The sequence below is a fragment of the Pecten maximus genome, chromosome 2, assembly GCF_902652985.1.
Source record: "Pecten maximus chromosome 2, xPecMax1.1, whole genome shotgun sequence".
Taxonomy (NCBI): Eukaryota; Metazoa; Mollusca; class Bivalvia; order Pectinida; family Pectinidae; genus Pecten; species Pecten maximus.
Window position 1 is genome coordinate 21,961,630 of NC_047016.1, and position 16,660 is coordinate 21,978,289.

The window sequence follows — 16,660 nt, forward strand, 5'->3', positions numbered from 1 at the left end:
TCCCTCCTAACTGTTACCTCAATGGTTGTTCTGTATTTCCCTCCTAACTGTTATCTCAATGGTTGTTCTGTATTTCTATCCTAACTGTTACCTCAATGGTTGTTCTGTATTTCCCTCCTAACTGTTACCTCAATGGTTGTTCTGTATTTCCATCCTAACTGTTGTCTCAATGGTTGTTCTGTATTTCCCTCCTAACTGTTACCTCAATGGTTGTTCTGTATTTCCCTCCTAACTGTTACCTCAATGGTTGTTCTGTATGTCCCTCCTAACTGTTGTCTCAATGGTTGTTCTGTATTTCCCTCCTAACTGTTACCTCAATGGTTGTTCTGTATTTCCCTCCTAACTGTTACCTCAATGGTTGTTCTGTATTTCCCTCCTAACTGTTACCTCAATGGTTGTTCTGTATTTCCCTCCTAACTGTTATCTCAATGGTTGTTCTGTATTTCCCTCCTGACTGTTACCTCAATGGTTGTTCTGTATTTCCCTCCTAACTGTTACCTCAATGGTTGTTCTGTATGTCCCTCCTAACTGTTGTCTCAATGGTTGTTCTGTATTTCCCTCCTAACTGTTACCTCAATGGTTGTTCTGTATTTCCCTCCTAACTGTTACCTCAATGGTTGTTCTGTATTTCCCTCCTAACTGTTACCTCAATGGTTGTTCTGTATTTCCCTCCTAACTGTTGTCTCAATGGTTGTTCTGTATTTCCCTCCTAACTGTTACCTCAATGGTTGTTCTGTATTTCCCTCCTAACTGTTACCTCAATGGTTGTTCTGTATTTCTATCCTAACTGTTATCTCAATGGTTGTTCTGTATTTCCCTCCTAACTGTTGTCTCAATGGTTGTTCTGTATCTCCCTCCTAACTGTTACCTCAATGGTTGTTCTATATGTCCCTCCTAACTGTTGTCTCAATGTATAATAAATGGTTTCTCTGTATCCCTCCCCCTACTGTCTTCGTTTCAACATTTGTGTCTTTCGTTTCTTTCCTAACAAATGTCTCGACCCATTTAGTATTGATATCTCCGTAGGTTATCCATCATGATTTGACTCTATAATTTGGTAATATATTTATGTTACACTGTGGTAATAAATACATAAATTGATGCATCTTGCCAACATACAGTGACTCTTTATTTTTATCTTTAATTATGTATGGCTTTGACATAAAATTTCAGGAACTTACATAACCCATCTCAATTAGGCAAAAATTATTTGAAAGCTCAGCCTCCAGTGAGGATCGAACTCACGACCCCTGGTTTACAAGACCAGTGCTCTAACCACTGAGCTATGGAGGCGTTGAAGTAGTGTGAAATGTATGCTTTCCATATCCATTCAATAGATAATATTTGCAGCTGTCGCCAAATCTGTTATAATTGAAATTGATCTGTCCACAATGATGTGATGGCTGCCTGATACAACGAGCCGAGGACATGTTCCCATTATCTGTGGAAATTTAACTTTGCATTAAGAAGGCGACAACAATATCAGTATAAGTATGTTTAAAACAAGCCACAAATCATAAACATTTGTAATACAAACAATAGGATATTCTTGCCATCGATTGTTTTATTTCTCTAGAGCCTGAAGTGAGAAGTAAAATGTTCGACGGCCATATGTCGTTATCTGATCTCCTTGGTATCGCCAGAACTGACATCCTCTATCTAGTTCGACATAAAAGTGTTATCTCATCTATTACTGTTGTCATTCCATAGCACTGAAGACATCCCTTTAGCGCATTATCAGTTATAGAATTGTATCAACTATCAATTATAGCATTGTATTGTTTAATGTCCTATCAACTATCAAGTATTGCTTTCTAATGGTTAACGTCCTATCAACTATCAATTTGAGAATTGTATTGTTTGATTAACGTCCTGTCAACAATCAGTTATAGATTTGTATTATTCAACGTCCTATCAACTATCAATTACATAATTGTATTGTTTTACATCCTATGACTTATATAAGTACGTTAAGTACTCAAGTGACCTAGTATAGAAAATTAATCACAGGAAGTAAATATAGATAGCTGTATTGATACCGTGTTGTTTACAACATGATAGAGGGCCGGTACCCATTCCATATCTGGACATAGGAATTTCATTGTTTGTCACGTCTTTATTTTAAACTACATCTTATCCATGTAAATACTAAGTAATATTATTGAAAAGTGACGACGTCTAAAGATAACGTGACATCAGTAACATGTCGCACACAGGTTTTAATAGTTTTATGTATTGTTTTTTTGTTTTTTGGGGGGGTTTTTTCTAAGAAAATGACGCAAGCCTGTTTGGCCTTTGGCTTCTTGCTATTATACAAATACATCATGGGGGTCCGTGCAATAGTCCAGAATATTTGACACGAATCGCACAAGGATAGTAAGAACATAGCTGCACCATTTGTGTCAGGAATTACCTCCCTTGACTCAACTATTCTATGGCTAGATTTTTTCTGCATTTGACTGATTTCTTCATTAAAAATAATATAAATAATTACTAAAAAGTATATTTATATTAGATACATTATGCCTTTAACAATTATTTATGAATACAGTAGAATAATGTATATTTACGCATAATTCTAAACGGGATCGCCAGTTTACAAACGTATTATCTTATGTAAGAACCAACCTTGAAAATTATGCAATTACAGACGAAACGGACAGGCGGATTTATATAGTTGATGGCTATTATATCCCCCGCTTAATTAATAATCTTTGTATCCTCTCATAGAGAGGAACCTGTTATCACGTTGACGTTAATGCGAACAAACATATGATTGCAGCGGCGGCTTGACAAACAGTCTAGCATCCTTGCAGTCAACGCTGTATGAGCTTTATTTAAAATTCTGTCAAAACTTTACAAAAGCATAATAAAAGTGTCGCACTCGAATGTGTACTGTAACCAACACATAAATAGCAAGGCAATGATCAGGCAGATTAGGTAAAAGTGCATTAAGATTGTGAAGTTAAAAATCAAACTTGTATTGTTTTATTAATTAAAAGATAAAGTTATGTCACTGTATAAGACAAGGCAAAACCAGGCTAACGACATATCAGCATCCTTTTTAAGTCCGAATTCCCGGTTTAGTTAAAGGTCAATTGAAGAATTAGATAAGTTTATAATCTCAGCGATGACTGCAGTATGAATTTATGAAATACGGGAAATTGAGGTTATCAAGGCGATGACATTTCCCTCTAGGAAGCATGGCGTGTACGAGTGTTGCAATATAGTCGATTTTTGTAGAGAAATGTTTGTATTGCAGAACCAAGAGACTGAGTCGGAGTTCAACACCCACCAAATCACATACATGTATCCATTGTGGTGTCTTCTGGTTTGCTGGATCAGATAATCATTCAAAGTATTTTAACACAATATTCCTGGACGATATACAGACATCTTTAGTAAATGATTGCAGTTTTAACAGGAACTATAAATAGTATAACTCGGAAGCATTCACCTATGAATGCGGCGAGAGGCCGGAAACTATTCTTGTATTTCCATTTCCTGCTTGAGATAGTATACACAACATCACACTACCTCACACACACGTACATGTACAAAAGTTACCTGTCGTTAAGATTCTGCCACACTCGAATAAAACTAATAAAACATAAATACTTGTTGCAGGCGAAATTAAAGTTACAAAATGTAATAAAGATTACCTAATAAATACTTGTAGAATATAAACATTGCACAGATAACCAGATGTTTGTATCAGCACTAAAACGGATACGACTCTATCGATGTTTAGTAAGTTGCATGGGAATCATGATGAATTAAATACCAGTAAACACTGTGAAGACATTAGATAACATGAGCTATTTGATTCCTCTTGTCCGATAACAGACAATAGACCACCACCACACAATACCGTCTGATGTCGTGTAGATATCCTCAACACTCGACCTGTACCTCAGTATATCGACGATCAGACAAAATAATATCTCAGTAGCTTACAACATGTCTGTAAACTGGCCTACTCTGTGTACGTCCTGATAAGCTGTGTCTGTATACAATGTGTATCCTCGTTATATTGTCCCTTATTGAGAACAATGATTTGTAAATGCTGATTATATTTTATTCAGTTTTCAATTACACACACATGACAATATTTGGTTATCTGGTATGCTAAAACATACAATGTACTTCGCTGTATACTCATATTAAACATTTCATACACGGAATACTCAAACTTCCATTCATATTAAACATTTCATGCACAGCATACATTTGTATAGAACATTCAGATTAAATATTTCATACACGGAATACTCAAACTTCCATTCATATTAAACATTTCATACACAGCATACATTTGTATAGAACATTCAGATTAAATATTTCATACACAGCATACTCAAACGACCATTCATATAAGAAGTTCCATACACACCATACAACTGTATAGAAACATCCATGTCCAAACATTTATACACAGCACATATCTGTATAGACCATTCATATCAAACACTTCGTACACCATATTAAACATTTCATACACGTCATAATCTGTTAAGACCATTCTAAGTAAACATTTCGTACACCATAGTAAACATTTCGTGCACCATAGTAAACATTTCGTGCACCATAGTAAACATTTCGTGCACCATAGTAAACATTTCGTACACATCACAATCTTTACAGGACTTTCATATTAAACATCTCAATCATTACTATATAAAAAAAAAATTATGATACTTACTTTATCGCTTTATTTATACATATAGATCCAAATATGAATATATACATACATGATCGTTTGTGTTTTATAATGTTCACGTGTTCATTTTCATTTAGGTCATTTTTAAACATTAAAACATAAAATACTAGTCACGTATAGTTTTATGAAAGAAAGAAATCGAAGCAGAGAGATAGATACTTAAAATAAGACATGAAGGCAATACAGTCAACAGGCAGTAGTTTGCAGATAGAAGGACCGACATACAAAGACACAGACACACAGACAACCAGACATACAACAAAGACACAAACACCGACACAGACACAGACAACCAGACATACAACAAAGACACAAACACCGACACAGACACACAGACATCCGGACATACAACAAAGACACAGACACACGGACAACCAGACATACAACAAAGACACAGACACACCGACAACCAGACATACAACAAAGACACAGACACACGGACAACCAGACATACAACAAAGACACAAACACCGACACAGACACACAGACATCCGGACATACAACAAAGACACAAACACCGACACAGACACACCTGGCACAGAGACAAGGACAGACAGTTCGGACAGAGACAGGATTTGATAAATCCCTAAGCAGTTGCTATTTCTATTTTTGTTATTGTGATATTCCTTTATGAAATATATCAGAAAGTTTTATGTTATTAAATGTCAAGTCATCTAGTTTTGTAAATGTAATTGATGATGTTAATTACATTATCAAGTTTACTGCGGTCATTTTTAATTTACAAGCTCGGCAAAACATTTTGAACATTTTGTCACTCCCAAAATATGCATGTGAGATCTGGTTTGTCACAGTAGGGAGATATGGTGTTATTGTGTTATAGTGTATGGAAACATAGATTCCACCCTCGGGATCACAAAATGTGGTAAAACCCTCGGCAAGCCTCGGGTTTCACCACATTTTGTGACCCCTCGGGTGGAATTTCCCTATCCTACATATACACATATGAAAGAGTCTTATAGTATTTACATGAGTTATTATATAATTGTAATGTCCGTAGTTAAGGTTACAATCTATGTCGGGTATCGTGTTCTGTAGTCTTCATGTCAGGGTATTCAGCTGATGTACGCTCTTATTCTGTGAATCTGGAGTGTTGGGCATTACAGGTTACTTAATATGTCGTAAACTTAACTTGTGTTGTGATATCTGTTGTTGATGTATCTTGCTGATACTCGTCGTATATTTTCTTGTCGGTTTATATTACCTGTACGATATGGACCCCAAACGGATGAACAATATTCTAATTTTTGTCTGAGAATGACGTTTTACGCGTGTCCTTCGATATATGGCGAGTTATAATCAGATTGCTTTTGAAAAGGGTCTAACGAGTCTTTTGCATTTGAAATGAAGTGGTTAATGTGTCCACGTTGATGTTGTTTTGTAGCGTGCTAGGGATTGGAGTGTTGTGTCATACATTGTTACGATAGTTTAGTGGTGATAGTAAGGAGCGCCTGTTATGTTATTTTTGGGTTTAAAATGTCGTATCATGCTGTATTATCTGGATATATTTGTAGGCTCAGATAACACGGGAATGTGTTATTTAAGTACAACACATTCATACAGTGATCATTTCGCAACGAAATGTGTCACGCCATCTCTCCTCACCACCATCACCACCACCACCACCATCATCATCATCATCATCATCATCAAGGCATACTTTGCGACCCTATATAACTTACCTATCGTACTTTGATATCGGACACGTGTACCCTACATACTATCAGTTATGTAAGGTAGATCATTTCTCCTCGGTGAAATAGGTACAAGTACAAATGGACGTGCTGTAAATTTACCTTTACGGTTTGGCGACTTTGACAGAATTGTGACTATCATTTTTATCAGTAAGACCTAATCTTGAATGTCATATCAATCATAAGGCAAAAACTGGACCATACACGTTAGAACACACGCGGTGAAGACCCTTGTCCTCGGAAGTGTTTAGATACTGGGGCAACAGGTCAGATCACGTGTCCGCCCACAATGGATATCCGCTACCACAGGAAGTCTCGAGAAATGATTGTATGTTATTATATCACATTAATTCTAGTGAAACATACTAAAACTTATTTACTTTAAAGTATTATACAAACAAACACTTATATAATGTATAGAGAGTGCAACTGTCATTATTAAAACCCCAATGAGCAATACAACTTTTAGATTATTCAAATATTTAGAAATTGAAATGGACTGTTTTAGCAAACGAGTTACATTTTTGCTGTTGAGATGCTTGTGAGTATATAAGTACATTAAGATGTATTTATAACAGGCGGATCATTCTGATTGTGTGGTACCTTAACCATGTAATAACTGCAAACATAGTTTTTGAATATGTCAAGAATATGGGGCACTAGATAACTTAAAAGTGTATATACAGGTGTTATAGATAAGGCAGGTAGACAAAAATGATTAAATTTACGAATCAATAAAACGTTTGACTGCACCACATAGGTTTTGAAGCATACATTATATCAATTTTCTTTTCGTCATATTTGGAATAGTTAGCCGGAGAGAAAGGTGCAGGTGTAGAATCCTAACCAACCACTAGCGATATAATAATAGTCCTCATGATTTATCTGACAACGACAATCCTGCTCACAAACCCAGAATATGAAATTATGTATTGAGACAAATAGATCCTTACAATATGTCTGAAAATTGAATATGCTCTACTAACAACCAACGAAAACGCTTGACATAGTTATGAGACCGACCCTTTCGACACATTCTAACTGTCGCGAATTAGAAAAAATATTATGACTACCAATTGATATTATGCAAATATGTGTTTGAAAGTAAATTAGTATCGGTATATTTTACTAGAATTAATGTGATATAATAACACTGTACAATCGTTTCTCGAGACTTCCTGTGGTCGAGGATATTCATTGTGGGCGGAAACGTGATCTGGCATGGTGTCCCAGTATCTAAACACTGAAATGCATACACACAATTCTATACTTATGTATATCGTAGAAAATAAAAGTTGAAATGCTTATCGCTATTTATCAGGAAGTAATTGGGTTTCTCTGCAATTAGTATGTAAGCACCACTTCATCCCTATAGTAATGTATGGTTAATTTACACAAGAGATCACAACCATCCTGATCTCAACATCGGAAGATAGTTATTGTTATCTCAAAGAAGTGTAAGATTGATCTTTCTATATAGACTTTCTTCAATATTCATTGGTAGCCATAATACATTTTCAAATTTGCGACGCTTTGAAGGTGTCGAAAGGTTCGGTCTCATAACTATGTCAACTAGTGTTTTCGATGGTTGTAATTAATTTTCAGACATATTGCAAGGATCTATTTATCTCATGACAATTTTGAGATTAACGAAAAGTTAAAGAAAAGCTATAACATACACACTAATATCCAATAAAATATTCGCTCATGAGACACAGATACAGCGAATTTCAGAACATGTAACTGTTAGATGCAAATCAAACTACTGTTTAATGAGATGATTGTTTACAGTATTGAGTCAGCAGTACTTATTTTAGTCTGTGATTGTGTACTTTGTTTGTTTGTTTGTTTTTGTTTAACATCCTATTAACAGCCAGGGTCATTTAAGGACGTGCCAGGTTTTGGAGGTGGAGGAAAGCCGGAGTACCCAGAGAAAAACCACCGGCCAATGGTCAGTACCTGGCAACTGCCCCACGTGGGTTTCGAAGGCAACCCAGAGGTGGAGGGCTTGTGTTAAAGTGTCGGGACACCTTAACCACTCGGCCACCGTGGCCCCCATTGTGATTGTGTACAGTGGTTGGTCAGCAGTACAGTACCTATATAAGTTTGTGATTGTTTTCAGTGTTAGGTCAGCAGTACCTATATGAGTTTGTGATTGTTTTCAGTGGTTGGCCAGCGGTGTCCTGTTTCCTGGGTTCGTTACGGACAGAGCTGCTACCGGTATCAGTACAAAGACGCAAAAGTCTTGGTATGAGGCTAAGAACTGGTGTAAACTGCAGGGAGGCGACCTCGTCAAGATCGAAACAACGGCAGAAAGGGTAATGCCTCAACGAGAGATTATGCGACTACAATCTATTTAAGAACACGTATTATTAATTATTAATTATACTTAAACAGTTTTTGGTAAAGTTTCTCGCTCCATTGACGCGGTATAAGAGCCAGAAAATACCATTCACATACATGCTACTATTCAAGAAGTAGCTTTAAGGCTGCAAAACATTAAAGATATCAACCTCTTACTTCGCCATATTCAAGTTGTGAATCAATGTCATAACCCTTTTAAGTAATAATACTTTTTTACAGACATGGATAGTGCGAAGTATAGGAAACTTACAAAGCCACCAACATGCTCATCCTTTATGGTGGACTGGCCTGAACGACCTTGACACGACATCGACATGGCAATGGTCAGACCGATCTGCTGTTGATCCGAGGGTGTTGTAAGTATCGCGGGGAAAATGACATGTACTATATTGTCTAGGTACTGGGTAACACATTCAACAGCGTGGTTAGATTCACCTCCCATGCCAATGATAATGTTTCTGATTAAAGTAAGACGTATGAATAATTTAATATTTACTTTGATGTTTAGTTACATTTGATACATTTTCCATACCACGCTGAAAGAAAACAGCTGAATTGTTGACATGGCTCTAAGTGGATGGATTCATTAAACAATAACTGCTGTCTTGGTTGGCATTAATCTCAGTTGATGTCTAAAAATATAAAACAATGTATTGTTGTTATGTTGTGTGCAGTCTATGGTCACCAGGGAATCCTAATAACCAGGGAGCTCGGGAACACTGTGTGCGATTTGAAAACCTTAAAATGAACGATAGACCTTGCAACGAACGAATCAACTATATCTGTGAACGTTCCATAGGTGAGTTTTTACAACGTATTTACAATAACATGAAAAACGAGATTATAAGAAAAAAAACATTTCAACTCGAAATCGATAAAAGGAGAGCAAAATATGAACAATGAAATAAAGATTTCATTGAGACACTTGGGAATATGCAAGGAGAATAGGACCAGGTATTCCAGGAGAGTAAGCGTCTTCTGCTTCATTGACGACATCGAAATGAGATCAGGATATCACCAAAAATTGTTGCCATGGCCAAGTTTACCTGTATATCTCGAAACATTGTGTGTTTTATTCTTCCGTCACTAATCAAAATTTGTCACAGAATTCATGATAATGGGTACAAGTTCAGCAGGCATGTTAATATCTAGAAATGAAAGAGTTACAACAATGAAAATTGAAATCATCATTTTTCTCATATAGCTAAGTTGTAAGTTGTCACTATTGTGTTGGTATAAGAGTAGACTAGTAACGCAATTTGTTGATATGTGAGTAGAATAGATACACAATGTGTTGATATTAGTAGACTAGATACACAGTGTGTTGATATGAGAGTAGAATAGATACACAATGTGTTGATATGAGAATACCACTTGGTTTCTATGGTTTCTGTACAACACACAAATGCCTTGTAATAAGATCCCTTTTGTCTATACAGGTGTGCCTCTGACGTGTGATGCTGACCGTGGCTGGCAGTCCTATCCGCCATACTGTTACCATGTACACGGGGACCAACAAACATGGGCAAACGCAAAGTAAGTCACACATTTATCAGTCTAGTTGTCGTGTTACTTACCATTTCTACTTTAAAACGAGACAGAATCTAACAACTAGCCCGTCGACCTCTAACATTGTTTACTTTACTGTAATGAAATATTGATGTTGTTTAATAATGATTATGTGTTATATTCTATGATGTACCCGTATGTTGGATAAGTCGTATGAAGACTACTACCAATAATGCAGAAAATTAACATTATATAGAAAGACCACTAACACGTTGATATTGTATATCATTGATATCCCCAAATTAACATGCACTTGTATCCTATTCTATTTATACAGAAGACAATGTAACCGGGAAGGAGGAGATCTCGTCAATATCCTGTCATCAGGAGACGAAACAACTATGCAGGGTATCGCCAGGACAGCAAGACGGCCATATTGGATTGGTCTACATTCATTTCAACAAACCGCGAGGGTAAGGAAAATTGAAAACTAATAATAACTTAAAATAAAAAGTCAATGAAGTTTTTGCATTTACTTTGTACATTGCTACTAGATTTTGAGTAGAAAAATGTGATTTGATTTAGAATATATTTTTTTCATTATTGAACTTGATATATGGTTCCATTTTGTAAAGTGGTATTCAATACCTTAAAACGTGTTTGTCTATCAGGGCCATGTACAATGGATGTGGACCAATGGAAGTCTTCTTTCTACGACGTCATACTGGGCCAATAGCGGTGCCTCGTCTCCTCCTAGGTAAGAATAGTTTTTTTTATAGAACAGAAGCGTTTGATTGAAATTACGCTATTCCTGGTTGTTGTTTTTTATTATTTTTGTTTTTTGTTTTTTTGGATTGTTTTTTTTTCTGCGGCTTCATTACTTATGATAAATAGTCAAATGGTACGTAATGTCATTTTTAAGGACATACTTTTATATTCCTCAGACAAACGTCATTTTAATATAGTCCGATAATTTAAGGGGCATCTAAACAGCAAATCCAGCCAAAACAGTTGATATTTTATAAGGCTATAAATCCCAACTAGGAAGCAATCTAATAGAAGTTACTTGATCAAATTTTGATGTGTATCATGTCAAATTGTGGGCCTTGCCTTAATTTGTTCAGTTGTTTGTATTTCAACAAAACATGAGAAAAATGCATGTTTCAGGGGGACATAATTAACTCATTTGTATCGCATTTATTGCGCAAAATAGTCATGTCGTTTTGCTCACAAGAGCCTAAAACACAAAATAGGAACATTGGTTTGACCAGATTTGGATTTATGATATGTATTAACACTGATTTGATTTTGACCTTGAATTTCAAATGGCGGTTGTGAATAATATCACGCAATTATGGTATATAAGAAGGTATTTCAAACGTCACACATTCTCTTATTAGATAGTATAAAGAACTCTAGACATGGCATGAAGACTGTTTTAAGGAAAATATGTTCATCCGTTGAGTTTGGGGTAAAAGATAGATATTTCTGAAAAAGGCCCAAACCAGTTTGACAAATTGTCTTAAAAAGGTCATTCTTACTATAATCAGATGTCTTAAAAGTATGATATAGGAGCAGTTTTAATGGCTGAAATGCCTCCCTTTCTGCCATATTTGTGTAGTATCATCCACAGACGCCATTTGCATTTCAATGTCGAAATAAAATATGTGTTCATACCAACATGAAGTCAAATCCGGTCAAACAAATGCTCCTACACTGTATTATAGACACTTGTGAGCATGGCTATTTTTGTGACTTAGAATTATTTTAAGACACTACATGTCCAAATAAACATTTTGGTATATTACATGACTATTTTGGTGAAAAAATTTAAGATATTTATTCGTGTTTGAAATTCAACATTAGTCTGCTATATAGATGACCCTTAAGTGAGATCATGACACTATGTTTAAACTGAACAAGAAAGAAACATGATCAAGTCAGTTTAGGAATGAACATACTAATTACTTGTTAAAATAATGTCTTAGTGGGATGATAACCAAAATGAATTCTTAAGCAATACTTTAAAGCAGTTTTGGCTGATGACTATATGCTTATAGAAGTTCTTAATAAATAAATGCTTCTGTGATGGATGTTTAAATTATGATTCCTAAGCTCACATTAATATTTAAAGATACAAAATGAACTAGTAAGCTTTATTCATTAACATCGAATTATTCTGCTGTTTTAGCAACCGTAAAAACACTACATGTTCCTATATAAGTAATTCTATCACCAATAATAAACCATGGATGTCCACCTCCTGCACCTCCCGGAAATACTACGCATGTCGGAAACCGGAAGGTACGTATTGCGCATGTGTACTTTTTGAAATACTTAATCATTGAAATATAACATGTACATACATCCGTGTAGGTTTCTTTTTTTATACTTGTTTCTTGGTTTTTTGATCGTCTACGGTGCTATTCTGCTATCGCTATATGCCCTCTAGGCCCGTATATATCTTAGGCATTGCAAGTAAATTCTTTGACTACTTAATTACTGCTTTCCTCTTTTGATGGTTATTTTTTTCCCTCATAGGTTCTTGCTGTCCTTTCTGTATAATTTTATAACCGGATTGTTGTTCACCAGAAGTAATTAAGCATATTAACTATACTATATATTAGAATCCCCAAAAATGTCCTTTTTTATATTTATTGGCAATTCACACTTTTTTAATTCAAATCGTTGGCAAAAACTCCCATTCTCTGAGTGGTAAAAAAAAGGTCGTTAAACAAAATAACCTGAATAGACGCAATTATAATTTAGTGGAATAATGGCAACGAAATAAAACTCTGAAATACGATTATCGCCAAACAATATAAGTATACGGTATCAATATTCAATCGATGAAATAATTATATACTTGAACTATATATATCTACTTGATCTATCATATTGCTTTTCACGGAGATGTAATACTTCGTAGTTATCGGTTGTAATCTTGAATTGTAGGTACCAAAAGTAAACATTTCAGAAAGCAAGAAATTATTTTAATGTTAAATATACTTGGACTTTAAAGGTGACCATAACTGTATAAATCACTGTTGGAAAATATTACCAGGCGTACTTAAATATATCATAACACTGAGAAAGTCCCTTGATTAGGAAAATGGAATCATCTCAAAACAATAGCATCACGATTCACTAGGCCCTACAAGAATGCATTGTTACTGCTCGTTAACACTGCGCGGACTCGTCACTTCAGTTTTCTCTTTGTGGTACTGGTTGAAGCCGTTAGCCGAGGCAAACGATGTTTTTATCCCGTTTCCATGACTTACAGGCCATTTCCGAAATCGCTATATCATTTCACTATTTATAAGAAGAAATCACCGTATATATAATGAGCATGAATTCTACAAATACAGTCGCTTTAGCAGGATATTTGTTTTTGTGTGATTTGTTGTCAATTGAGATACAACTATTTAGCTTTCTTCAAACCTTCTCTATAATGTTATAGGTGTTTGTCAACAAGGCTGGGTCGCCCATCAGACAAAATGTTATCAGATCAACATCCGATTCAAGTATTCGTGGTCACGGGCGAAATCCTATTGTGACTCACAGCGCGCTAGACTCGTAGAAATCACAAGGTAATATAACGTTTGGTGTTGCCTCATTTAATGCAAGCGATGTATATCTTAAAAGTTTTATTTTGGAATGAAATGCATAGTCAAGTGTTTTTCTTCAGTGCGAACTAAAAATACAAAATAGTTTCTATATTATGACATAAATGTATTTAAGAATTGTGCTGCAGATTGTTATTAACATAGTTTAATTTGTCCTGAACCATTTATAATACAATATGTATATCTAATTTTAATATCAATTTTAGCAAAAATACTTCTTTTCTCGAAAGATGGACTTATTCCTTTTGTTGATTTAATTATCAATGACTCTATGGTTATTATTCTATTTGATGATTTAATAATAAATGACTATATAGTTATTATTTTGAATGGTGATCATTAAAGGGCTTCAGACACGACGTTTGTGAACTCGTACCTCAGTAAACTACGGCAGGCTGGTATAGATAGTTTCTGGATCGGGGCCTCAGGTATTTCAATAAGCTTTCTTCCTAAAATAGCAATAGGTGTTCGTTCTCAGACACACCAATAAGCATACCGACTTCGGTATAGCAGTACTATCTTTCGTGGGTAAATAGATAAGCTTATTTCCTTAAATATTGTGCGCTTACAGTATACCATTAAGTTTACTAACTTAGTAGAGAAGGTAACGCTAAATTTCTCGATAATATCAGCAGGCTTGCTTTTAATGACAATAATATAAAATAAGTTTTATTTAGCGGTATATAAGGAAGTTTGTGTTTACAGTATGTTAATAATATCACAGGTTCGTGAATGGAGTATATATATTAATATGATGTAATCTTATTAGAGAATACCATGCGTAATCTAATTTTAGATCTAAATACGACAACATTCCAATGGAGCCACCGTGGGCATATCTCCTACCAGAACTGGCAACACAATCCACCACCTAACACTCGGAACCATCTGGATTGTTCATATGTCGCCACATGTAAGTAAAGCAAAGCTTCCTATCATCCAGCCTTTTGATATAATGGCGTGCGAGAATATCGAGTAGATTCACAGCGATATTGTCTATAACTAATATAAACGTCGGTGTACAATGATTAAGGGGAGGTGATCAAACATCATCGGTTGTGTCTTTGTTTACAGCTGACCGCCGGGGTAAATGGCGCACTACCAGTAACTGTGGTGTTGTGAAGAAGGCGTTTATGTGTAGTATAGGTATGAACCAGGCAGTCCATCACGTCAACCCACCAAGAGGTACGTCACGACACTATCATGCTGAGAAATAAATTACAAATATAGAGCTAAGTATAACATTTTCGCAGTGAATAGAAGGTTTTATGGTGAACATACAAATAATTTTCCACTCTTTTTTGAAAGAAATATATTTTCACATCGCAACTCAGTAAACTTGCAACACGTGCAATCGTTAGTGTGATATGTGATGTTTCAGCCTAATGCAACCATAAATGTGTGGTTTTTTTGTTGTTGTTTTTTTTAAATTTACCTCAGTTCTATGAATGCCTTTGTAATATTTACTCTTTCAACCAAGTACACGTGCAAATGTAACTGTGATATTTACTTTTTCAGCCCAGTAAGCGTACAACTGTAACTGTGACATTTTGTACTCTTTCAGCCCAGTACACGTGTGACCGAAACTGGATTGTTTACGGAGCAAACTGCTACAGCTTTAATGACCACAGACGGGATTGGATTGGGGCTGGCCAGGACTGTCAGAAACAAGGCTCTAGTCTTGTAAAGATTCCCGACATCCATGTTCAGGGCTTCATTGTCGGTAAGATTCACATTTATTCAGCCTATTTAAAGCCTCTCTATGTTTTTGTTTATAGATAGAATGAAATTATCAAGATAAACCTCTATAGGTTAACTTTCATTTAATTTCCTTAAAATCTGCCGAGTAAGGTAAACATTTCATGAGTAATGCATTTAACATCTTAAAATGGAACGTGAACCAACCCAGCGCCCGCCGAGTTGTATCCCGGATGATCAACAGAAAAGCATGCGTTTGTTACTTTTCACGTTTATCTATCTTCTTTGTTTGTAATCCAGACTCACATTGACTCTGTAAGTCATAGATGATATGATTTGCCCTACTTCTTTTCATTTCCTTCGAGGTAGACTTGGCCCCTATCTCTAGAAAACTAGAATTATAAATATAATTGATATTTATGATTTTGGTATCTAGGATATGTCCGATTGTAAGTTTTATACCATGGGGAGATAATCCTGTATCTGAATTCAGCTGTTTTATTCTTAATTAAAACATAGGAACTGGTGTCAGTCTACCTTAGAGGCAGAAGCTATTGCGTCTGATCGAATTCGAACTTCTGTTGTGTGACTTTTATCGCATTGACCAAGACAATTTATATGTAAAGTGGTTGTTTATTTTATTGAAAAGCGTCAATACTTAATATATATGTTTTATATACATAGCTCACACGCACAACCAGGAATACTGGACTGGTTTAAATGATCAAAACACGGAGAGACATTTCGTTTGGGTTTCTGACAAATCTCCGGTAAGTAATAATTTAATTGCATTTAATCCTGATTACCCGCTAGCACACTACACTGTGATTACTTTTGTAATTGATTTGTTTGAAAGCAAAATGGACGTGTCCATGTTTCCTTGTGTATTCTGTCTTATAAGAGAGCTGTAACTCTTGAAATGTCAGCGATTTTGGTACTAACAACATGTCAGCGATTTTGGTATTCACAACATGTCAACGATTTTGGTATTCACAACATGTCAGCGATTTTGGTATTCACAACATGTCAAC

At 35.5% G+C, this 16,660-nt stretch overlaps 1 protein-coding gene and 1 non-coding gene across 4 annotated transcripts in view; one reads left to right on the forward strand and one right to left on the reverse strand.

Annotated features, from left to right (window-relative positions):
- Nucleotides 1–1,220: 1,220 nt before the first annotated feature.
- On the reverse strand, nt 1,221–1,293 carry Trnat-ugu. The gene has a single exon. It is a non-coding gene; the product is annotated as a tRNA-Thr (tRNA).
- Nucleotides 1,294–9,041: 7,748 nt separating this feature from the next.
- Nucleotides 9,042–16,660, forward strand: part of LOC117321515 (macrophage mannose receptor 1-like) — a 29,976-nt gene continuing 22,357 nt past the window's right edge. For all 3 annotated transcript variants that reach the window (XM_033875940.1, XM_033875941.1, XM_033875942.1), the window contains exons 1-12: nt 9,042–9,152; nt 9,471–9,595; nt 10,236–10,332; nt 10,643–10,778; nt 10,977–11,062; nt 12,497–12,609; nt 13,766–13,895; nt 14,277–14,359; nt 14,728–14,844; nt 15,006–15,116; nt 15,496–15,654; nt 16,314–16,399. In XM_033875940.1, the coding sequence (XP_033731831.1) occupies nt 9,541–9,595; nt 10,236–10,332; nt 10,643–10,778; nt 10,977–11,062; nt 12,497–12,609; nt 13,766–13,895; nt 14,277–14,359; nt 14,728–14,844; nt 15,006–15,116; nt 15,496–15,654; nt 16,314–16,399 (1,173 nt within the window). In that variant the 5' untranslated portion in view covers nt 9,042–9,152; nt 9,471–9,540. The remainder of the gene's footprint in view (nt 9,153–9,470; nt 9,596–10,235; nt 10,333–10,642; nt 10,779–10,976; nt 11,063–12,496; nt 12,610–13,765; nt 13,896–14,276; nt 14,360–14,727; nt 14,845–15,005; nt 15,117–15,495; nt 15,655–16,313; nt 16,400–16,660) is intronic.